Genomic DNA, 26,372 nt, shown 5'->3' with positions numbered 1-26,372 from the left:
TCTGCATGAAGAGTTTCGGGGTGATCTGTCAAGCAAGGGTTGAGAAACAGATTGACACCAAATTTGGCAGAAAAGTACATTTGTGTAAATGTATTCAGTGGTTACTAAAGAAAAAAAAATACAGATATCTGGGGACGCGGCTCCACTTGCAAGAGATCCACAGATCCCGGGGAAAAGGAGACAAACACATAAGGGGTAATGATACAGTTATCCTGACCCCACAGGACATGAGAGGTCCACGGACCACTCATGGGGTAGAGAAGAAATATGACAAAGATCTATCTTCTTTTTTGCATAATTTATGCATCACTCTAAGCCTGAAAGGGTTTCGTTTTGACTTATACTCTGTGCTCCCTTGTGTATGGACAAAGCTAAACCTCTCTGATGAGCTATGATGATAGTGAAACACGGGTCAGGGGTTGCTTTTCCTCATTCTAAGTTTGTTCATCAGGACTCTGTTCCCAACGGGAAAAATTTAATTTATAAGTGATAGAAGGGGTCAGCATGGTAGAGGTACCTCATGGGCAAGAAATTGTCCAATTTGTATTTTTTTAATGAGCGTGCGAGAATCCACAGGTCCACCCAGTTGCTCATGGATTTTCAGATCCTCATGAATGTGTGTGGATCTGCGGATTTAGGCCCCAATTTTTAGAAATAAATCATCTTGAAATGCCTGAACATGAGGCATGTCTCCAAATAAGGCATCTATCATTTTATTTAAAGACATTTGCGGCACACGCCAGTCCAAATGGAAACCGCAACTATTTGAATTCCCCAAATGGGCTGACAAATGTAGTTAATGCCTGAGAATCTTCACTCAGGGGTATTTGACGATACGCTGAGTGAAGATCAATGGTGGGAAAAAAAAATTTATGCCCCACATTAGCAATTATTTCCTGAATGTGGTGAAGTGGATGACAATCCACCAAAATATTTTGATTCAAAGATTTCAGGTCGACACTACCTGTAGTCACCTGATTTTTTCTTTTGTAAATACTATCAGAGAAACCCACTCACAGGAATCTGTGGGAGCTAGAAGTCCCTGTGATGTCAGGTTCTTCAATAGATTTTAAAAGTTTTGTCTAATGCTCAATATTACCTGTCTAACGTTGTGCACCACAGTTATAGCATTCTTCCTTGGTTTTATGCTATGGTAAAATCCACTTACCATGCCCACCTGGTTTTTATACTCCTCAGAGAACAGCCCAATCGTGTGATCTAAGATACTGCCTGATAAATCAACTTTCAAAACAGGTTTTCTGACGTTCAAATCAGGTAGATCTCCCAACGCCACAGGAACATCATGACCAGGACCTAAAATAGTTCCTAGATTGGCCACCTCTTTCCATCCCACAATGTCCCTGCCTTTGAAAGCCACATACATTTGTGTCATAGTAGATCTACACAAACACTGTAAAGAGGACCAAAAGAACCTCCAAAAAATCAATATCTTGATCTCCAAAAGCTTTCAGGCTAATCTTAGGACAAGATAATGTAAAAGGTTTGGGACACAATCTGTAGTAAGTTTGATTAGCAAATATGATCACTGGTGCCGCGGAATCAGCAATCACAGTGACAAATTTGCCATCAATGATTGCTACACACATAGGTTCCTTAATGCGTTTACCCTACCTACCGAGAAGAGAATTAATCTACACAGTCAACAACATATTCGAAAATTGGTCAACACACTTCAAAGTCTCTTCCTGCAATTCATTGATATTCACATTACTAATCTTCATATTGCTGGGAGGACCATTCCCCAGCAAAACACCTCTACAGATTCCTTGAAAATACCCAATTTTGCGACAACGATTACATTTCTTACTAATGGTTGGACAAGGAGAGCTATTACCAATATGGTTCTTTAAACCACATCAATAGAACATTTTTTGATCATGGGCATCATGTCCTCCTTGTCCTTAAAAATCTCTCTTTGTTCTTGCATATTTATTGTTCGCTGTACCTACAACATCCTCTTCAAGCACACAATTTAAGGAAGATTGCACCCCATGATCAGTAAGGATGGATCTCTCTATACTTTTTGCTATATCAATAGTTCCCTCAAGGGTAGGATTGCGACACATCAAAAGACGTTACTGAATTTTTGTAGAGTAACAATAAAACACAAACTGGTTACGTATGTAAGTGTCTACTTTGTTCCCAAAGTCACATTTTGATGCCAATACCCTCAAACTGGCCACAGTCTCATCACGTTTGCTTGCACATGGCAAAATTGAATCTTTCCAAAAGCACACTTGAATCAGCAATCGCTGTTTCTTCATTCTTTACTTTGCTTCTATATAGATGTTCCATGGTATATCATCACCCTGCGGTGCTGGAATTAAGAGGTAAGTTGTCAAACACACATTGACAAGACACTCCCAAATGCTAAATCAACAGTGCCATCTTCCTGGCAGATTGATATTCGCAAGCGTCTATTGCTGCAAAATAGTTTTCAAAAATGAGCAACAACTCGCTCCATTTTACCTCGGGTTTCCCTACTTTTTAAGAAAATGTTAGGAGGTTGCGCAACCTCCTCCATTTTTACAAACAGCAGGGAAACCGGAGATAAAATGGAGCGACTAGTAGCCATGTCTAGGAAGTAAACGGTCACAAGTTTTTTTTAAATAAATGACAGGCAAAGCTAGCTGTTTATGTGGCTAATGACAATTAGAAAATTAAGTAAATAGCCTTAAAAACAACTTAAAGAAATTGCCACTGTTAAGTAAACTCCTAAATTACTAAAGCAGTACCTTAAGTTCAACAGGTAATTTGGTAGCTGAGAATCTGCAGATAAAAATTCTATAGGTTGAAACACTCAGGCAAAAATGAAGCTTAGTGACACAAGTTACTCGCAAATAGTGAGAAACACAGCCGTAATAAACCTGTCTGAGAATCCAATATGGCCTCTACGCACCGGGACATGGCATGACGACGCTCTATGATGCATGCCACCAAGACATATTCCGATCTTCAGAAATCATACAGAATGCCACAACGCACAGCACAGCAGAACATGCAAGAGCAGCAGCTTTGAGATCCAAGGTGATCCTCGAGGAAAGAATGGATTGTGGACCACAAGTTGAAAATAAATTAGCTACCAGGTGAGAAGAAAAATGTTACTTATCCAGTAGACATCTGTTTGTGGCATGTAGTGCTGTAGATTCACATGCTTTGCATAAGTCCACCAGCTAGTGTTGGGTTCGGAGTGTTGCAAGTTGTTTTTGTACTAAGAATATTTTCGAGTCAAGAGACCAAGTGACTCCTCCTCTCGGTAATACTGCATATGGGCATCGAGTCCTTTGTTAGATTGTTTTCCTGCAGGCGGGTGAGGTAAGGAGTATATATATAAATAGAGATAGATAGTATAGAAAAAAGGATGTCCATGCAATGCATATACATATGCACAATATTTTTAAGACCATTCTACTACAACAACGACCGGCTTCCGGGGAGGAGGGAGGGCACATGTGAATCTACAGCACTACATGCCACGAACAGATGTCCAATGGGTAAGTAACATTTTCTGTTTGATGGCATGTGTGGCTGTAGATCTACATGCTTTGTATAGAATATAAAACAGTCTTCTCCAGGTAAGCGATGGCTAGCCTGTAGGAGTTGAAGTAGCTTGAAAAAGTGTCCTGAGCACTGCTTGGTCAACATTTGCTTGTTGTCGTTCTAAAACATCTACACAATAGTGCTTCGTGAATGTGTGTGTTGTAGACCATGTAGCAGCTTTACAAATATCTGATATTGGAATATTTCCTAAAAAAGCTATGGAAGCACCATTTTCCCCTAGAAGAATGTGCTCTGGGACTTATAGGTAATTGTCTTTTGGCTTTAAGATAGCAAGTTTGAATACACTCGACTATCCATCTGGCTATACTAGTTTTTGAAATTGGATTGCCTTTGTGAGGCATTGAAAATGCCACAAAACAAGTAACTCAATTGATTGGTTAATGTGAAATGGTGAAACTACTTTTGAGGGAATTTAGGGTTTGTCCTAAGAACTACCCTATCTTTGTGTACCTGGAAAAAAGGTCCTTCTAAAGTTTGAGATTGTATTTCACTTACACATCTTACAGAAGTGATAGCTGCAAAAAGGCTACTTTCCATGAAAGAAATTGTAAAGAGCAGGAATGCACAGGTTCAAAAGGTGGATTCATGAGTCTAGCAATGACAACATTAAGGTTCCATATTGGGGCTGGAGGAACCCTTGGTGGAATTACTCTTTTAAGGCCTTCCATAAAGGCTCTGATTACTGGAATTCTGAATAAAGAAATATGTTTTCTATTTTGGAGGTAAGCGACTATAGCCACTAGATGAAGTCTAATAGATGAGTATGCTAAGTTTGCTCTTCGTAAATGTAGCAGGTAACAAACAATGTCTTGAACTGAGGCTTTGAGTGGATCAATGTGTTTAGGATGACAGTAGCGGACACAATGTTTTCATTTTGCAGCACAACACTGTCTAGTTGTAGGTTTATGTGCCTGCCTAAGAATGTCCATGCATTCAGAGGGGAGTTGTAAATAACCAAACTCTAGGACTTCAGAAGCCATATCATAAGACTGAGTGCTTTTGGGGATGGATGCCTGATTTTACCTCGCTTTTGAGTCAGAAGGTCTGGTCTGTTGGGGAGTTTCTAGTGGGGAACCACTGATAGATCCAACAGTGTTGTGAACCAAGGCTGAAGCACCCATGTGGGAGCTACAAGGATCATGGTGAGCGATGTTTATCTCAAATTGCGAAGCAGAAATGGAATGAGTGGGAGAGGCGAAAAAGAGTAAACAAATATCCCTGACCAATTCATCCATGGAGATTTGCCCTTGGACTGAGGGTGTGGGTATCTGGATGCAAAGTTTTGGCATTTGGAATTTTCTGCGGTGGCGAAGAGGTCTATTTCTGGTGTTGCCCATAGGTGAAGGCATTGGTGAAGTATTTGTGGGTGAAGTTACCATTCATGGACTTGTTGCTACATCCTGCTGAGAAGTTCTGCAAACTGATGGTAAATTACCCAATTCCAAATTCAGCAAGAATGGACAACTGAGACTAGTGCGACCCCCCCCCCGTTTCTGCAGATAATGCATGGCTGTCATGTTGTCTGTACGAACTAGAACCACTTTGTGAGAGAGTTGTGGCAAAAAGGCTTTGAGCTCTAGAAAGACTGCTTGTAAATCCAAGTAGTTGATGTGAGAAGTTTGTTGAATGGGATTCCATCTGCCTTGTATTGTGAGGTTGCTGAGCTGAGCTCCCCAACCTATCTGTAATGCATTGGTAGTGAAAGTGATCTGAGGCACAGGGTCTTGAAAGGGTTGGTGGGATTCCACTATTGCAGAAAGAGATGAGTGGCAGGCCAACAACACTAGATCCTGGAGATAACACTGTGACTAAGACCACTGACGAGATAGACATTGCTGTATGGGACGCATGTGTAGTCTGGCATGAGGAACAATGGCAGTACAAGAAGCCATCATCCTAAATAGCTGCATCACTATTCTTACTGTGTAAGAATGGTTTTCTTCTAAATGAGATAGAAGAGTTTGGAAAGCTTGAATCCGAGCTGGGCTTGGTTATGCCAGCCAGCCCTGAGTGAGGACTGAGAACTACTCCCAAATAAGGCTGTATCTGTGAGGGTTGCAGATAGGTTTTGAGAAAGTTGATTGTGAATCCCAGAGTGTGTAGGTCTACTGTGTACTGAGTATGGTTCTAACATTGTTTAATGGTATTGGCTTTGATTAGACAATCGTCCAAGTAGGGGAAGACATGAATGTGTTGTATTCTGGGTAATGCAGCAACCACAGGTAGACATTTTGTGAATACCGTGGGAGCAGTTATTACCCTGAATGGTTAAACCTTGAAGTGATAGTGTTTTCCCGCAATGACAAACCAGAGCTATTTGAAATGTGATGGATGTATGGGAATGTGAACCTAAGTGTCTTTGAGATCTAAAGCTGTCAAGAAGTTGCCTTGCTGTAATGGGGGAACAACCTTGAAGAGTGACCATATGGAAATGCCCCAAGAGAATGTATAGGTTGAGAGGTCGGAGATCCAGAACTGGTCTTAGTGACCCATCTTTCTTTGGTATAAGGAAGTATAGGGAATATACTCCTGATTCCTGCTGAGATAGGGGAACTCACTTCATAGCCCCTTTGAGAAGAAGATTGTACCTCTTCTTTTAAAAGAATGAGATGGTCGTATGCAAGTTTGAGTGCGAGGGGCAATATTTGGTAGAGTGGAGATGAGTTCTAGACAGTAAACACGTTGGATAATTGATATAACCCATTGATCTGTGGTGATGTTGGACCATTGGGGATAGAAATTTCCTAGTCTTCCCCCCTAATGGAGATGTGTGGGCTGGTGGTAGGTGTAAACAGTCACTGGCCTGTGTTTGAGGCAGAACCTCTAGAGGTGGACACCTTACCTGTGCCTTTATTATTTGTGCTCATGTAGGAGCCTCTGAAGGAACCTCTATTGTAGAAGTATGTTGCCTGTTTGGTCTGGGACGTGGAGGAATCAGTGGATGATGTTTTGAAACCTCCCCTAAATTGTGGCTGATGAAAATTACCCCTATTTGGTGTGGTTTAGTAGGGCCCCCATAGCTTTAGCTGTTTCTGAATCTTTTTTAAGCTTGTCTATGGTGGTGTCAACTTCTGGACCAAACAAGTGTTCTCTATTGAAAGGCATGTTGAGAACTACCTGATGTATTTCTGGCTTGAAGCCTGAGCATCCGAGTCAAGCATATCTTCTTATAATAACACTGGTATTTACTCCATGTGCTGCGGTATCCGCTACATTAATGGCACATCTAATGGAGTTGTTTTAGATGGCTTACCTTTCTGAAACTATCTCCTGTCCCCTTTTCCGACGTTTCTCAGGGAGGTATTGGTGCAGATCCTCCAACTCGTCCCAGTGGTCCCAGTCATGTCTTGTCAGAGGTGCCTACGAATTGGCAATCTGCCAATGATTAGCGGCCTGTGCTGCGACTCTTTTGCCTGATGCATCAAGTTGTTTTGCTCTCCTTATCAGGAGGAGGAGCATCTCCTGTGGATTGACTATTAGCACGTTCCTGTGCTGTGCTGGAAACTATAGAATCAGGAGGTATCTGTGAGCTGATCAGTATAGGGTCTGAAAGTGCTGCCTAATATTTTATATTGACCCTTGGGGTAATAACCCTTGCCCTGACAGGTTCTTTAAAGAGGTCTGTGGCATTTCTAAGCATACTTGGCAACATGTGAAGGAACTGACTTTCTTTGTGAGTGGTAGTCAGTGTATCAAAGAGGAAATCCTCTTCAATAGTGTCAGTGTGCATGTGTACATTATGGTATGCAGCTGCCCGTGCAATAACCTGTTGGTATGATGTTGCATCTTCAGGAGGTGAAGGGAGTGCTAGGTACAAATCAGTGTCATTAGGGAGGATGGGATCCGGATCATATAAACCCAATGGGTCTAAATCCGATGGAATTTCACCCAAATCATCTCCATGAGGTGGTGGTACCCTTCTGGAGAAAACTCTGGCTCTATAATAGATGTAGGAGATTGTGGAGGTGGTGGGGGAATAAGAGGAAGTATAGGAGAGTGAGGTGGAGAAGGCTGAGGTTGAACTGGAGCCTTGTCTTTGTCCTTGGAGACCTTTTTAGGAGGAGGAGCAGTGTCCAATGTCTCTTGAAAATTAAGTCTCCTCTTGATTGGGACAGAGAGCGAAGCAATTATTTTCCTTGTTCCCTTTTGTATGTGGAGCTGGCGCAGAAGAGTGTCCATTACTTCCAGAATTGGCTCTTCTGGTAAAGCTGCCTCAGGGGAAAGAGTGGAGACTTTAGAAGACAGGTTTCCTCGGTTCTGTAGATTTCGGAATGGAAGTCCTGTGTTGAGGGACGTGTCGGCTCCGAAGCTGATGTGGAAAGCTTTTGTCTCTGAGCTTAAATGCTCGGACCTAAAAGTCGACTCGATCTCTTGACTACGTGTGATGTTTTAGAGTCTGACGTCAATGTCGAAAGATGCCCCTGCAATTTTCAGTGTCGAGTCTGGGGAGGGAAGGGGGCAACCAAAATTTAACTTTCAAATCCGACCATGGCCCTAAGGCAGTAGTGGACTGATGACCAGTTTGGATGTTTTTTTTCAAAGTCTTTGTTTAGGAAGTTGGGGCTGGTGTAATCACATGTTGTGCTAAGATGAGCGGCTGACTTTTGATGTATGATTTGACGTCCGACTCAGAATCTCGAATAGAAAGGGCTGCCTGAAATCCGATTTCCTCCTGTGCATGCTCCTCTCCAAAAATATTGGGAGTGTCATCCGGTGTCTTCGACGCCATCTCAAACCGACGCCCTCTTTGGTCCTGGAAAGTCTTCTTAGATTGAAAAGACCGACAGGCATTGCAGTTCTCGTCTTTATGTTCCGGGGAGAAGCACAAGTTACACACCAGGTGTTGATCAGTGTGTGGAAATTTGGAATGGCATCGAGGACAGAACCTAAATGGAGTACGTTCAATCAGCTGTGCATATTCCGACAGGACGTGACGGAGTAGGCCCAAGAAGGGCATCGACATCCCGAAGGGTGGTATACAGACTCCTGATGCAGGATTTCAGTTCGAGTACGCTAGGTTTTGAAAACGTGATCGAAATACTATACTGTTGTGAAAAGAAAGATGAAGGGAAGAGTTTGGGAAAGATAGAGCACAGGAATACTGGAGGGAGAGAAACACGTTCAAAACAGACAGCAGAGAGAAAAACGAAGTACTCGAAAATATTCTTCAAACAAAAACAACTTGCAACACTCTGAGCCCAGCACTCGATGGTGGACTTGTGCAAAGAATGTGTATCTACAGCCACACATGCCATTGAACAGTTATTTCTTTCTTAAGTCGATGAGCTCCAAATTACAAAATACCAACTGGACCGGACAAAAGTAAAAGTGATATTCCCACAAATAACAGACACAAAAAATTATACCATTACCAAGTGACTTGGATCTCGGTCAGTAGGTCAGAACAGGCACTGCGTAACGAACAACCCCACTTCAGGTACCAAATATGTAATAACTAGATCTCCACCTAATGTGTTGATGATCCAAAGACGACCACAGGAAACACTAGGCTTTTAGAGTAAAATACACAGGTTTATTCATAAGAAAGACCCACAACAGCATCAGCCACTAGCCGGCTTCAAGTCCTCCAGGCACATGAAAACCCAGAGTTCCACAACCATGCTATGACAAATACGACTGCACTTCCAACTAAAACACTCACATACAAACAAGCACTGTAAAATCCAAGTGAAACATACATATACCTTGTAAAAAGTGGAATTAAACTAACACTACAGAAGGCACTCAAAATGGGGGAAAAAGCAAGGACAAGACAGGCACAAGAGCAATGCAGCAGCAAGGCTGCCACAGATTCGCGAACTCACTGAAAGTTGCAGTAATCATTATTTTTATTTATTTTTTTCAACATTTTTGGCACCCGGCGGGGTCCCATTGGAACCCCATCACCAGGCCTAGGGGTTCAGGGTATTCGTACTCTGTTCCGTTCTGTTTTTCTTTTGACTTTTTTCAGCTTGAGATCAGCCGGCTCTGCAGAGGATCTACGTCCCTAGAGTTACAAATGTATTTGTCCTTTAATAACTCCAAAAATACTGAACGGATTTACACCAAATCACAAAAATGACTCTGTCTGAACCAAGATCTAACTTTCTGCAAATATGGTGTAATTCCATCCAGTGGTTCAGGCTGTAGTTGCGCCTAAAATCCCTATGGGGAAAACATGTTTTGGGCCCCACCCCCAATACCTCACGTCCCTTTTTTTTTCCTCGGCTCTTGACGGACAAATCACCTCCAAACTTTCAAGACAACAGCTGAAGTGAATGGTGTAAAAGTTTTTATACCCCTCCTCCCCCACCCCCAATAAGCACTTCTTACCTGTAAATGTCCTGCTGGATATCCAAGAGGTCATAGGCCATAGCTTGAAGAGTCAGTTCATGGAGAAGTGGAGACACTGGATCAAAGCCACGATCGATGATCAGGAGCTGAGACCGCGCTTTGTCTGGGCCCTGAATAAAGAAAACCAAGGAGACTGAGCAAAGCAGAGCACAAACCACTGGGAAGCATGTAGCGTGGTGAGATGAATGCAATGGAAAGTGTCTACAAATAATTTTAAATATGTGAACCACCAGGGTGCCTACATAGACATTGCTCTGCCACAAATGTCAGTGGTATGTTATGGTTTGTTCCCAAACTTGTGTATCAGTGTTCGGTCCAAAGAAATCAAAGAGCTGACTTTAGGAAAGGCAGGAGGCAAGGAGTTGCCTGTAAAGGCACCCCCTCAAGTGATCATGTTGCTGGATTCTGACAACATATACATCAGGGACAGTTTGACACACAATGAAAACTACTTTTCCCAGAAAATCCCTCTTTGTTATCCTGTTAATCCTTCTGGAAACATCACCTCTACCAGCAGGATTATCAGCCCTCAAGCTACATCTGAGCCACTTGTACCCTTCTGAATGTAAGTCACTACTTGGTCCGTACTGCATTGGAGTCAATGATGGCTAATTATCATGAGTCATCTGCACCAATTACCTATTTTAATTACACATGACCTTTTGCTTATCTTGTATCAGTCTGAGTGACCTGTACTCATTTAGTTTTAGAGGGGACTATACCACTTTTGAATTTGTGTGACCACTATCCCTGTTTAGAATTTGAGTGACCTGTACCAGTTTAACAATTGAGTGGGCGTACACATTTGGCATATGAGTGACCTGTACACTTATATCATTTGAGTACCTTCAAATGTTCTACATTTGATTCATTGCCAAATGTTTTGGATTTTAGTCATTGGTCCCTCTTTTGCATTTGGGTCGCCTCTAATTTCTTGCATTTGAGTCACCTCGATCTGTTTTGCCTGTGAGCCAACCTCACCCAGTTTGCGTTCCAACCAGCGGCACCCCATTTGCGCTCCAACCAGCGGCACCCCATTTGCGTTCAAAGCAACTGCACCCCATTTGCGTTCAAAGCAACTGCACCCCGTTTGCGTTCAAAGCAACTGCACCCCGTTTGCGTTCAAAGCAACTGCACCCCGTTTGCGTTCAAAGCAACTGCACCCCGTTTGCGTTCAAAGCAACTGCACCCAACCTGCGTTCAAGTCAACCACCCTTCATTTGACTTGTTTGCAGGCTGCATCAGTTGTGCATGAAAGTCAACGAAACCGGCTTTCGTTTGAGCCAACTGCATGTTTTGCATTTGAGTCACCTGCACCCATTCTGCATTTGAATCAACCGCACCAATTGTGCATTCGCGTCAACCGCACCAGTTGTACATTTGTGTCAACCTCACCAGTTGACACGCACCAGTTGTGCATTCGTGTTAACCGCACCCATTTAGCATTTTGCATTCGCGTCAACCGCACCCGTTTTGCATTCGCGTCAACCGCACCCGTTGTGCATTCGCGTCAACCGCACCCGTTGTGCATTCGCGTCAACCGCACCCGTTGTGCATTCGCGTCAACCGCACCCGTTGTGCATTCGAGTCAACGCACCCGTTTTGCATTCGAGTCAACCGCACCCGTTTTGCATTCGAGTCAACCGCACCCGTTTTGCATTCGAGTCAACCGCACCCGTTTTGCATTCGAGTCAACCGCACCCGTTTTGCATTCGAGTCAACCTCATCCGTTTTGCACTCGAGTCAACCTCATCCGTTTTGCACTCGAGTCAACCTCATCCGTTTTACATTCCAGCCAACCACACCCGTTTTACATTCCAGCCAACCACACCCGTTTTACATTCCAGTCAACGCACCCGTTTTACATTCCAGTCAACGCACCCGTTTTACATTCAAGTCAACCGCACCCGTTTTACATTCAAGACAACCGCACCCGTTTTACATTCAAGTCAACCGCACCCGTTTTACATTCAAGTCAACCGCACCCGTTTTACATTCAAGTCAACCGCACTCGTTTTGTATTCGAGCCAGCCATACTCGTTTTGCATCCCAGCCAACCGTACTCATTTTGCATTTCAGTCAACTGCATCCATTTTGGATTCAAGACAAATGCACCTGTTTTTTTCTTATTCCTGCCGACCACACCCGTTTTGCTTTTGAGCAAACCATACCTGTTTTACATCTGAATCAGCCAAGCTACTTTTCCATTTGAGTCAACTGCATCAGCTCTGGATTCGAGTGAACGGCACCAGTTTGGCATTCACATCAGCTACACCCATATTCATATTTTTTTAATTGAGTCAACAGCAACATTTTTTTTTTTTTTTTGAGTGAACTTGACCCCTTTTTTTTTATTCAAGTCAGCTGAACATGTTTTCCTTTCAAGTCAACTGCAATCAGTTTTGCATCCGAGTCATGTAAACCAGTTTAGCTTTTGATTCACTTGTTCTGTGTGGTTGGGGGTAGGGGGAGGGATGTTAACGAATGGGTCTGACATTGATCCTACTCACCTCTCCCATTGTGGGGTTATCTGCTTTGAAGGCATTCAGGCGTTCCAGGACCATATGAGCCAGCACAGAGTTATCTTCATGTCCCCTGTAGCGCATTAACTGAAGCATTAGATACAATTACATGTAAACATTAGAACAAGTAATACAAAGGTGACCCGGTTGCACCCACGCAAATGTGTACATATTACACATACACAGTATTTGTACACAAAGCATAAAATACTCAAGATACAAAATCGTTCTTCACATGTGAAAACATACAGATTTGAACAACTAATATGCATACACAGTGTACATTAAACACTGAATAAACAGTGCATTTAGTATGCCTGTAAATGCACGTATACATAAATTAGTCATATATCGTAACAGACTCAGATTATGTCAAGTAGGCCTAATCACTGGCAATCAATCTGGGTAGCATTACAATTCATCCTTTTTTTTGTCAACTAAGGCATCGCAGATTAGATCCAGCCATATGCAAATCGGCTTTGGTCCTGCTGCAATAGAAGCAGTCCAGCCCGAACTGCCAAGCCAAGTCCTATCTCAACCGTAACACAAGCAACGTAAGATCAGTTTCAGCCTTGCTGGGGCCGCTTCAGTTGGGTACAGCTTGGTTTCAGTGGTACAGTGGGCACAGGACACACATCAGGGCCTACACTTGGCCACTTAGGGTGCTTCAACAAACAAGTAAAGGGTTATTGAAAGAATGCTTGTAAATAGTTTAACCACTGGCAATTTTTTTTTTTTTTTTTTTGCCCACTATGCTACATCAGATTAGACCAAGGAATATGCAAGTCTACCTTGGTCCTGCTCCAGTAGGAACAGTTCAGCCCAAACTGTCAAGTCTTCCGTGAACTGCAGTGGAAACACCCCAAGAACTTGCTTAGCAGTTCGGCTGTGCTGTTCAGATTGGTGCAAGGTCTAGACTAATTTGCTTATTGGTTGGTCCAAACTGAGGTGTCAGGGTGGGCAAAAGTATCCTTTTTCCCCATCACCTTTTTGTGCGTTACATTAACTTCATTCAGCAACTTGGCCGAATGCGCATGGAGTTACAGGATGGTGAACCACTTTTTGCCAGAACACTCTCAAACTATCTTTGTAGCATGTAGTTGCAGGTTGTGCAACTGAATTAAGATTATCAGGTAACTGTGCACCAACTGGGGTGGTTACAGCTGTTTGCCCTTGTTGTCTTAGGGGCCATCATACTATGGCTCTGCAAACTGGGCCAAGTACATACTTGACTGTCAGGCTAAGTCAAAGGCTTTTCACAGAGGAAGCATTGGAGGCAGAGGCACAGACCTTAAACATTCAAATAACAGACACAATACATGTCTGCTCAACCCAGTGCTTGCCTTAACAAAACTGCAGAAGTACTTTAATGTCACAAAAAAAATATTTCACACAGTAGTGGGGATTCAGCTACATTCCTCACATCTACAAAGGTCTAACTGCTCCTATGGTGCCCACAATGACTGCAGTGTCTTACCAGAGATAAAAGGTCATAGGGAAGAATCAGTCACAGGCTTGTCTTAACTTATGAGGCTGTGCACTGAACTACCATGTTTGGTCATCTGTAGGTCAGTGCGTTCAGATCTTGTGCAAGAGTTCACACTGGCAATCATTATTTTGCCTAATGATCAGTCTTAACTTTTTGAATGAAAGAAAGAGTCTCTCAGTCTTCAGTATCAGGCATTGAGTTAGCTGTTCATGGGGACGCTGCTTGACATGGAGGATGGTAATGAGCTCTTCACAACTACACTATCCGTGCCTTTATCATCGGGTATGGGATTGAGGGCAGTGGCTCTGCCTCTTGCAGTTCTGAACGAACAGTACGCCTTGGCAACCGTTGCTTGTCTTTGTCATCTGAAGCATCTGGGTTATTGTGTAATTCCTTCGCTTCAGTACTCATAGTGTCTGGCAGGTCACACAGCACGTCATGATAATGGTAGAACAAGTTCCTCTGATCAAGGGGCAGTGATTCATGCGGTCATTGAGAGATATCGATGTTTCACGCAGTTTGCCACATGACCCAACCATGAAGCCCATGTGTACCCTTAAAGCTCAGGTTGGTACTGGAAATGCTTCAGGAAAAGTTGGCTCTTCTGGGTACCCCACATGCTGGAACACGGCTGGGATTCTCCTCCAGGACAGTCTCTCCTTCTGCAGGGTCAGGCATTTTCCTACATGCTTTAAGCACAAAAGCAGGATACTAGGCATTAGGCTGACACACAACTTCTCTGGCAGGTTTTGCAGACTTCAGATAATGGCCCTCATCACTGGTAGACTGGCTTTCATGCAGACACCAGCCTTGGATAACAGCAGCTCTTCAAGTACTCTGAAGAACAACCCCTTCCTTGGTCAAGAAGGACCTATAACTGGAACAAAGTGGGATTATTTTGGGTCCAACATGCATACTCGTTTCCCAGACAGAGATGTAGATCCACTGTTTGAAGTCCACAAACTGGTCCTGAGTGGTTAATTTTAAATTTATTTTTCTGGGTTTAGTGTATACATATCATTTATGCCAGGTCGATGGCTCTCACAGCAGGAGTTTCAAACTATGGGAATAAAGATTGTGAAGATTCTGCATATATCATAACCCTTCCTAACAGAAACCAAGAAAAGAAAGGGCAAGCTCTGTATATAAATGTCTTCACCCTTAACAACAAAATCTGGTGACTCACACCCACTACTTCTGCCATTTGGTTGATGCTAGAACTCAGGAAGGACTAGGCAGCAATCCATCAAACCAAGCAGCAAAAGGACACCACAAAACGTCTAAGGGAAGCCCCGTCTACATTCTCCTACACTTTGATGGCTGTGGAATCTCTCTTCAGCTCCGTGAAAGCAGGCAATACACACCCAGTGTCTGAAGAAGTTGTTTTCCCATCCTCCATTGTGTGCCATTTCAAACCAGGAGCTATCCAAAATGGATCTCACTGATCCCAGCAATAACTTCTTACCACAACATGGAGTCTTGCTACCATCATTACTTCATTCACAGGAACACAGGATATCCGTGCAGGGGCCTGAAGATTACATTTAAGAGGAACTTTCCATGAGTGGTGACAGTAGGTGCCACACTCTCCCTGAATGAGGAAAAGGGTCTCTTCAGTATTATGAATCCACACAAATTGGAATACTGCCACCACCACTTCAAGTCAAACACCCAGCACGGAGGACATGCTGGATGTATTTTTCCAAGTCACAGAACAGGTTCATACTCTTGGAATGCACATGATAGATTAGTGTGCCAACTGGGCCAACAAAAAGTCAGGATAACAGTTTCTTATGCAGTCGGGTCACTCAAAGCAGGAGTACATGCCCATTTTTCAAGCTGGGCACATTTCCATGCCAACAACTATTGTAAGATGTGAATTTCAGTGTTAAGTCTAGGGCAGTCATACTGAACAGTATGGCCCTCTTGACATTTACATGCGGCCCCCGGGTGGACCGCTGCATTGGGCTGAAGCTTACTTGCCTTATTTCATTCTTAAAGATGTTAAATAAACCGCAGGCATTTATTTACAGGCCAACTGAAGTTAAAAAAAAGCACACAAAAAAACCAGAAGGTGTCCAACACAACTCAACTTCAACACTTTCATGTTTAAGGCGTCTTGCAACAAATGTGTTAAAATATAAAGTTCCATAAAAATTTAAAAAGGTGTATTTAAACATGCAGACGTGTTTCACCTTAGTACATCAGATTGCATAAGTGCATTGAGAAGTTTTTATGAAAGTGACAATTTTCAAACGTGAATTTAGAAATACCTGCCTCCCATCACCATGACAACAATGTCAATAGTGGACTAAAAGACAAGCCAGTTGTTGTGTGCACCCGCTCCCAAGCCTTGCTATTATACATGAAAAAAACTATTGTTTAGTAAATCAAACACAAGAGGTTTTGTACAGCACACATCCTGAAGTCATATTTTTCAAGGTACTCTTATATGTGATAATGACTAAAAAGGAAGCAAGGTGAAATCTAACAATAACATAGCCTCGCACAATTTGGTCAAGTGGGGAAGCCGGGCCCGATCCCAGGTTTTCTGCTTTCACACTGTGGAATTCAGCCACATGTGCCTCTTACCCTATGCTCAAATCAAACCAAGCTGCCCCACCTCTGCCACCGCCACCCTGCTGGCATCAATGCAGCCCTCAGTCAGACCACATGCCCAAACCATTTAGCCCCGGGGACAATGTTTGTGAGTACCCATGGTCTACAGGTTAGAAGGAAGGGCTAGAAAAATGGAGGAAGGGCAAGGTAGAGTGTTGTGTAGTTACATATTGCAAACACTGCTTTCTTTTACTTCATTTATGCAGGTTAACATATAGCAATATGCTGTATGCTTTTATGTATTATAATGTTGTGTTTTTAGGTCATATATTTATATAACATGGAGAGTTCTAGAAAAGGCCTACTGGTTTCCTAGAGGGATAATTATAGGTACAAATTTCAATTAGCTCGGAGACAATACACATTTAGGGCTCTTCAGCAGAAGGGCACATGTCTGATTCCAGGGAGCATATTACTCCACCACCAAGGGCACTTTCTGATAAGCTGGGTTCTTACAGATCAAGCTTAGCCTTGGAGACAAGTCATCTTACCCTTACCAAAGAGGTACGCAGCTATGATGTACTGCACTCCTCTCAAATGATACACTTTTAGTGCTAATACATGTAAGCAAAGCCTAGGTAGGAAAGGAAATGATCTAAAATAACAGGTTGCCTATTTTCAAATTGACATTTTGTTAATTTTTAACTGCCAGAATTCACGTGATATGTGCACCTATACTTTTATAAATAATCTGCACTAGTTTGCTTCTAATAGGGCCTTATAAAAAATGGTTAAGTTTTGGTATGTTTTCTACCTAGGGGGAGGGTGAGTGGAACCCAAGAAATTACATGCATTTCTGGCAGGTAAAGTCTGATTCTAATGTCAACTTCTTCCATGCAAGTTCGAAAGAAATTCATGGGACAGCACCGGTCTGGTTTCTCCAGCTACAGATAGTAAGTTGCTATACCTATACTGCACTAGTGCCAAGAAAAGTCTAGCATGAATTACAACATGATGCATGTGTGGTACAGACTACAAATAAGGTGTTTCTAAACAGTGGGTTTTCCAAAGTCTGACATTTGTTCAATTGCCAAAACTGAGCAACTCCCTTACCCTTTAGCATTGAAACTTTTGGTGTGCTCTACAGGCTTATAATTTTGTTTGATTCTCTAGTTAACTCAGAAAAAGCAATGTACCGAAATGCTTGAATGTACCCAACTACTAAAATAGGTTTGCGCTACTGCATGCCCAGCTGCTCATTTGCCACCCTACAAAATTATTCAAGTGGCTGAACTATAAATCGTGCTATTCAACAGATCTTGGCAATATTTAAAGCATGGTACAGGCCTAGTATGATGTCTACATATAGGAAGGATGCCAAAGAGGTAAGGCCTTAGGAATTATACACAAGCTTGATAGCGGTCTAGAAAGGAAGAGCACTCACACTCTGTAACGGACTGCAGGGTATTCCTTCAGCGTGTCGCAGAGAGTAGCAATCTGCTCCGCCAGACTCTCCATCTGCTTGTTCTTGTCCACAGCACGATATGGACTGAAGAAATTGTGGAATGTTTCTGGTGCATCAAGTGAGTACACCTGGAAGTATACACCTGAATGTTAATAATAAAGAAGGATGCGGGCTAGAAAAAAAGAAAGGAACTGAGGTTGTTGCATAACAGGAGATTCAAATAATATTGCCTCTCTTATGATGTTTAAGATGATTCCTTGTGCGTTGGGGCCCAAAATGTATTTAGCAAAACACAGCAATGCACAGATATGGGAGCAATATATCCATTGCAAAACACAATTAATATCAACTTCAGTCATGTGGTCAACACCACTACAACACATCTACCATAAAGCGCAATTAAATACCATCTTTAACCATGTAGTTAGTGTATGGTGGTTGCAGGAGCTCGAGTTCAATTTCCAGTGGACCATTCCATGAAAGCACCTTGAGGAAAAAGTCACAACAGCTGCAGACCTTGGAAATATATTAGATACATGGGGCCTGTTTGACAAAGAGCATTTTGGAGTACGTAAAGTAGTACTCCAGCAGTACTCCTTCACGTATTACAATATGCAAATCACAAACCTATCGCCCGAGATCTGCACCTCAGGCTGAGATGTCAGCCCTGCTGGTGGAGCTCCTCCAGCAGAAATATCAGATTTAGTAGTAACTGTGGGAGGGAAAAGGGGGACTGGTGGAAAAACAGCATGTGCAAAGAAAAAAAGGAAGGACTTATCAGCTTTGTCCATGCTTGTTCCCCATTGTGATGACATTTCACTATTTACTGGTAAATCTACTTTACTTATTATTCTGATTACATCTTTAATCACACCATCCAGAAGCAGGCAGGTCACATGTGATTCTAAAGAAGCTTCAAGCTGCAAATCTCCCAACACGAATAAGTAACCTGTTGCTTTTGCAGCATAAGTCTCGTCTAGATGTATGTGCTATGCATGCCTTTCAGAGGGAGGAGGTGAAGGGTGGGGGGGGGGGGGGTGAAAGGGGCGTGTGGGTGGTGGAAAAAACATGTTTTAGAGCCTTCCGGGTTACCTGTGCTTCCCTGTTTGCACAAACAACCATGTAATGTAATGTGTGAACTGATGACCTTTTTGCTAACAAAGCATTTAACATTGATGGACACATCTGCTAGGAAAGCTAATGTCACTTTTTCCTTGATGGATATGCCCTTGTGTTTTTTTTTTTTTGTTTGTTTATCTAGGACAGTGCTTCTTAACCTCTTTAGAACTCTGACCCGATTTTTAGAACGTCAAACTTTGGCAAACCACCTACCTCTATTGGACATGAGGCTGGTGATTTTTTTTAATGCAACTAAAGCTTCGTGTAGTAGGGCAGTCATTAACAGACAGCACATTTTACATTGAAATGGCCCCTTAATTTGAGCAGACATACAGTTTTACTGATAACACTATGTTGCACACAAATGACAATGTGCGGAAATCGAGTTTCAATAATTATCATTTATGCATCACCAAATAAATAGTCTTGATTAGTTTTAATCCTATTAAAATCTTTATTTCCATCATACTTCAGAATTACATAAAACGTGCTTAATTTTTTATTTCATAACTGCTGAATGTGAACAGATCATTTACAGGTATTTACATGTTGCTGTCAGTCACAAAAAAAAAATACACCTTACAGCCATTTCTTCCACACTCCCTATACCAGAGCAAGACTGCCACATAATCCATTTTTCTTCCTCAGACGGAAAAGTGAAAGGAGTTTGTAAACAAAAATCCCCATCTTAAAAAACATAAGCAGAAATTGGTCAGATGCCATAGCTTGACATTTGATCTCGGTCTTTGAAGCGCAGCAAATGTGATAAGATGAATACAGAATTAAAAGGTATCTTTATTTATTGCTTGGAGGTTCACGACCCACCAAAACCAGCTTGCGACTGACCCATTCTGTGTGCAACGTGTCTGAATGGTTTTCACTATCCATCTTGTCATGACTTCCTTTGACACAGGTGGCCCCTTTTCTGTGCCTTGTGTGTCACAAAGAACTATTTTATTCTTTTTAGCATTTTAGTCTTCTCTATGCAGTCCATAGAATAGTATATGGAACCTCTCGTTACAAGTGCTTGAAGAATTCTTTCCAATTGTATTTTTAGTTGTTAGAAAAGGAGGGTAGCTGGATAGATGAAAAATAAAAACTGAAAAATAAAACACCACCTTAGGAATACCTTGAGGGTCAGTCCTCATAGCCACCCTAAACCTGTGTAGTTCTAGGCAGGGATTCTGAACTGTTAAGGCCTGTACCTCACGGACTCTTGATAAAAAGTAGGCTACTATTAAAAAGGCTGCATTTAGTGTTAGCTATTTTAACTTCTGTGGACTCGTGGACCGGTGCAAAATGCTGTCTCATGGGCTGTAATATTACTAAATTCAGATTCCACATAGATGCTGGGGTGACCCCGGTGAATAAATGATTTTTTCTCATATAGAAATCTTTTAGATACTGGTGCAGCAAGAGTTTTTCACACATTTTCTCTTGAATTTGCAACTATGGCTGACTGGTACACACAGATGCATAAGGAAGTTTGGAGTCAAGCAAGTCTATCAAGCACTTGATGATTGTGGGGTCTCCAGTTTGGTGGCCCAGTTTGTTTTCCCTTGTGAACCAGTGCATAAACCGTGTCTATTTAGATGAGTAGCATCTCACGGTAGCATGGTAGGTTACCTTGCCTCTCTGATCACCTCCATGAACCTCATTGGGAGGCCATTTTGCTGAGCCAAGGCTGTCTGGTTTTGGGTGTTAGTCCTTCCTCAGTAATATGTTAAGAGGATTGGAAAGAATGGGATCTTTACCACCCTGCTGCCTACCATCGCAATGAGGTAGGAATACCAAGTCTGTCTAGCGCAGTGCAGGATCACTTAGATCACCCACGTCTATCTGCATCTGTTGATCACTAATAGAATCAGTGAGACTGGTGGCAATTCGTAGGCAAATATTCTAAACCAACTGATCAACAGTGCAGTCCCTTGGGACTGGTGGTGTGGAAACCTGGATGCAAAAGCTGTGACATCTATGTGTTGCAAAGAAGTCTTCTCCAAATTGAAAAGATTGTGTCCATCGTTCCCTGATCCAGGTTCCATTTTTGTGCTATTCTTTCTCGTCTGCTAAGCTTGTCCACTACTACATTTTCCTCTCCTGATAAATGTATTGCTCCCATCCTTGTGCACTTCTAAAGGCCCACCCTCCACATGGTATTTTGTATGTTTCCCTTTATTAGGCAGTCCTCAACACCATGGCAAATGTGCCTCATCACCTAAGACGAACATTTCGTAAACACTCTTGAGACAGACTTCATTTCAAAGGGAAAACTCTGAGCTGATACTGAATCTCCTTCTATTACAAATGAGACATTTCCTGAGGCTCTTGTTAATAGAATGATGGAAGAAGGTATCTTTAAGACACACCCTCTCCAAGTAATCTCCCAAGTCTAGCCCTGGGATCACTTCATGTAATATTATCATCTTGAAATTCTGTGGCCCTGCAAATTTGTTTAGAAATATCAGGTCCATTTTCGGCCTAATTTCTGAATTAGAAAATAAAATCTCTTTGTTGTTTTCTTTCCTTTGGATTTCATCTACCGCATCTCGGTCTTTTGGTGGAATGTTGGGAGACCCCTTCTCTAACCTTATGCAATGTCCGTGCTGTATAATAATCATCAGCTGTTTGTAAGAATATATATATTTTCCCATTCTTGTAGGAAACACCCCAGTCTGCTCCGTTGAGTTGTTGGAGGCAGCCTGTGCGCGAGTCATTTATTTATTTGAATGGAGCCCCTTAAGCTTTAGTCTTCTACTCCCAATCTTGCGCAAAAGGTCTGTCTCAGTTGTCAGCATTGTGGGGTCGTGCCTTGTGGACCTGAAGTTGGGCTGTTTTGAAATTGTTGGAAGGGTGGACCATCCTGTGACCCTTCTGTTATTTTTTGCAACCCTTCTGAAAAACCCCGTCAATTGTCACACATGGTACTACAACAGATCATCTGTAGCAATAGTTTGGATGGTTAAGAATCAATCTTCTCCTGATGGGAGTCTGTCTCCACATTCAGCCAAATTTCTTCCTCCTGTGTGCTCTAATGTAGTGGGACCGGGGAATCTTCCTCTAAAAAGTACTCCTACAGTTCCTCCTGAGTTTCAGCTGCTGGTGTCATTTATACCTATTCCAACTTTGGGCCTTCCGGGCTTTCATCAGATTCCTTCTTCTTTTGTAATAGGCCTGCCATTTCATTGTTAATAGGCTCAAGGTTGGCGCTCTTCTTTTTTGGGTGGAAGTAGTATTTCCTTCCCCTTTTATATTCTGTTTCTTTATCCTTCCTACAATATCAAATCTCTTTTGGAGTCGAGTTGGAGTGTGTAGACTTGTCACTACTGATGTCCTTTCTCTTTGACCCAGAGGGCTCTTTATTTTTCAGTGCCATATAGAATGTGGAATGTTTCAACTTTGACAGCTATTCGTCTACCTTAGTTTATTTTAGCTCACATGCTCCAAGTCTGAGGCTTTGGGGCATACAGTTTCTTGGTGCTGACATAAATGTCCCCGAACATTTTTCTGGTATGTGTTTGATGCCTAAATCAACCAAAGCTCAGCCCTTGATATCAGAAATTTGCTGTCCCCCCTCCCCCTCGGCCTCTCTAGTCTCCTCAATTATTTCCTCATCACGCAAAAGTCACAAAGATCCTTCAAGGATACTTGATTTGCATGTGGTATGGCACAATGTAACCCGTGCTATTTGTTCTGGACAGGATGGTCCCCCATGCTTTACAGCCTTATGACGTATGGTCGTAAGGATGGCAGAATTTGCTGACTTTGTGCATGTCTTTCCATCTTATGATGGAACTCGGGGAAAATATGTAAAGTGTGTATGTTCCATACCTCCAGACTCTGGGATTGCTACAAACTCCTGATGAAGCACTCACCCACAAGTGGTTAAAGCCCTATCAGAAAAGGGAGTCTCCTTTGATATTTTAGATGCAGGCATATCAGATTCTCAATATCCCTCAATTACCGGTTCAAATCTCAGATTTGATGTTTGCTTATGCTCTCTTATCGCTTGCAATGAACATTCCCCCAGAGCTCTCAAGATTGCTTTCTAACACAAAGGCAAAACAACTGAATCTGAAGGCAGTAACCATGTACTGTGGCGTATGTTCAACTTCATAGGGAGTTGGCATAATTCTGCCTTTGACATTAGAAATGAAAAAAAAGGAAACAGTGAGGTTTCTAAACCTAACCAATAGATGGTGTTATGATGCACAACTTGTGGCTATAGATGAAATTTACACTGCTGAACATGGTAAGTGCAGTACATTTGGTGTTAATAAATAGGACTGCTAGCTCTAGACACACTAAAAATGTTGTGCCCTCACCTGACTACCAGTCTGAACCCTGGTGCCATGAATTACTCCAGATGTCGGAATCGATATGCATAGCATGTGTATCTGCAGCTACACATGCCATCGAACATACATATATATATATATATATATATATATATATATACATATATATATATATACACACACACACACACACACACACACACACACACTTGTTATTTTTGTAAATTGGTGTGGATCTCCTTATTGAGTCGTATCTCTCATTTATTGACAATGTGTATTTGCAGATGTCCAACACTCCTTCTGATTAACCTAAAGCTACTCAACCACACTACCCAGTAAAAAGAGCACCTTGGAATTGCTAGAGCAAGCCCCTGTCCACTAATAAGGGAACCCCTGGACTCTTTGCATAGTATACCTCATTTTGGTGTACTACATAAAGAGCCAGCTTCCTACAGTCTCACACACTGGATTCAATATTTAGTGACGACAAGCTAAGGTAGGGGTATTCAATCTCAAAGTAGATTCAGAGGCAAGGTATCCTCAATAAACGCTGGGCAGTAGAAGTTGCACAGCAGTTGAATATACCCCGCAACTTTTCCTCCTGTTGGGAGGGAGGAGGAAAAGTATGATCAAGAGTTATTTGAAAGAAGATATAAAACACAAATGTAAGGTAACTAATAAACTCTGAACTGAAGCAACACTCACAACAACTGCTCATAACAAAATATATTTACAAAGCACATGCTGACAAGTGGTTCCTTTGTGGTAACTGAGGTTTATTATTCATCATCTCAATGGTATTCATTTTATCAACCGCAGGAGAACGGAAGGCTAAATGGACCCACAACAATTCGGAGCTGTGACCATGCTGTCAAACAAAGAGCCCTTCAGTGGGCACATTAGACTAATATACGATCTGTCCCTATACAAAATAAAACAGTAACAAATATGAAAGGAAGTAAAGAATACATTATAAATTATGACTACTTTCCAGACAAAACATGCCTTTAGCTTTTTGGTGGCTTACCTCCAAATAGTTATCAAAGGGGGCACTGTGCCATTGGACATTTAAGGTCATCAGAACCCAAAGAGTCTGCTACTCTATAGACTTTTAATTGAGTTTTTTTCCCCACAGTGCACAGTTCAACCTCCAAATTCCTGCAGGCTCACCTGAGATTCGTACGGAAGGAAGGCCACACTGATCTCCTTCAAAGTCTTAATAGCTTTGGTGACACGGCTCTTGCCTAGGAGTTTGAATAAAGGCTCCGGACAGGCTGCAAAAATCAAACATGAAACAAGAGTCAGGAAACAAAATGAACTGGGCGGGTTTAAGTAGAGGAACCAATCTGCAATGAACGTATGATGAGAAGAGGGTGATAGTTTGGAGCTGCCAGGGAAGAGAATCAAAATATTAGAAAATTAACAATAGTGGAGGGGGAATTCTGGGGACAGTAGGGATAAGGGCCAGCTGAATGAACAATTCTGGGTCGGGTTGGTGCAAGTACACAGTTTTATTGTCTGGTTTATTACTGTGAGCCACATTCAGGAAGAAGTTCATTAGAATATTTAGGGTAATCCCATAAAGATCATTTAAGCTGTTCCATGGTGGCACAGAGGGATTTCTGTCAGCAGTGTCAGATGATGAAGTGGTGCACAGCAGGAATTGTGGGCAGAAGATAGCAAAAGGAGGAACGCAAAGATATCCACCCAGTGTTTCTCTTTTCCATTCTGTACCCACTGAGAACTGCAGAGAAGGACTGTTTTTTGTTACAGCTCCCATGCTAGCTTCAACCTATATCATGTGACAGAATGACTGCTGTTATATGTGGCAAGTGACTGGCTCATGGCCTTGGACTAGGAGTGCATTTCTGCTGGTGTATTGTTGGACTTGTTGCTGGTACCCAAGAAACTATAAGGTCCTGTGCAACCTCTACAATGACTAGTGAGTATCCATGAAGTGTCACTGCTGTTAGACTGAATACAACAGATGTCAAGTGTCACCTGTAGGCGAATGTCCCTTTTGGAGATGTCGAGAGGTTGCTGCAAGTAACAGTGTTTCATGCATGGACAACACAGCTGGAATAGATCATTCTGAGACCTGGTGTGCTAAGCCAAATGAAAGCGGAGCACACCACATTTTAAGTTTTATTCCCAGACAGGTCAGAGAAATCTTTGTGAACCCAGATAGCGCACATAAAAAAATTTAGTCTGCTAATTGCAGAGCATTTTTTCGGATATTTAACAAAGCCAAGAATGAAACATGTTTAAATTTAATCTGCTAGAAGTTCTTGGGTGAATAAGGCCAGTGTGAGTGGAAAATGAGAGCAACATTTATAAACAAGTGTTCTTCTATAAGCGTACAGTGACACCAGTGCCCAAGTGGCAGTTAATGCTATGTTGGGCTTTCCTTATGATGCTCGTTAGCTCACTATCCGGAATTAATTCACACTTTTGTGTCTGCATAAATAAACTCCAGCACTGCCCTGCATTTGGATTATCTGGAAGGCTCCAACTGACGCAGAACATAGCTGTTGTAACATGTCCAGTCTTTCAATTACAACATAAACCTGGCGCTGCGTGTGATCAGCATGGTTTACCTTCAAACCTCCTGGTCATATTCAAGCTGAGTGTAATAGACTTTGAAGCTTAGGAGGGTCTCGGGTCACGTTATCCACAACCTTGGCAGTTACATAAATGGATTGGAACTACAGCTTAGAACACTCGGAGGGAGGGTGTATGTTTAATCAGGCCTCCAGCACTGCAGCGGAGACCAAGGCCCCAGGAGTGTGACATTTATCCCAGTCACACCCTATGAGCACTGAATCAGTCCACCTGCAAAACCCACTTGATTATATTTGTGATACTGCAACAGGCCAACATATCACATTTATCTATTTATACAAATCAGAAAAATGAAAAAGGTGGTTTGTCAGCTGTTGAAACAGTGACATTCCTGTTCAGATGCAAATTCCAGGCATGAAATCACG

At 42.3% G+C, this 26,372-nt stretch overlaps 1 protein-coding gene across 1 annotated transcript in view; it reads right to left on the bottom strand.

The window, feature by feature from the left end:
- Positions 1–26,372, bottom strand: part of STXBP2 (syntaxin binding protein 2) — a 193,394-nt gene that overhangs the window by 66,130 nt on the left and 100,892 nt on the right. Inside the window, exons 6-9 of the mRNA XM_069230358.1 lie at positions 24,556–24,659; positions 17,951–18,099; positions 12,447–12,531; positions 9,916–10,046 (exon numbers count right to left, since the gene is read on the bottom strand). Coding sequence (XP_069086459.1) covers positions 9,916–10,046; positions 12,447–12,531; positions 17,951–18,099; positions 24,556–24,659 — 469 coding nt within the window. The remainder of the gene's footprint in view (positions 1–9,915; positions 10,047–12,446; positions 12,532–17,950; positions 18,100–24,555; positions 24,660–26,372) is intronic.

Source organism: Pleurodeles waltl, chromosome 4_2 (genome assembly GCF_031143425.1).
Source record: "Pleurodeles waltl isolate 20211129_DDA chromosome 4_2, aPleWal1.hap1.20221129, whole genome shotgun sequence".
NCBI classification, from domain to species: Eukaryota; Metazoa; Chordata; class Amphibia; order Caudata; family Salamandridae; genus Pleurodeles; species Pleurodeles waltl.
The sequence above is the reverse complement of the archived record's forward strand: the minus strand, read 5'-3'. Positions and strand labels throughout refer to the sequence as shown.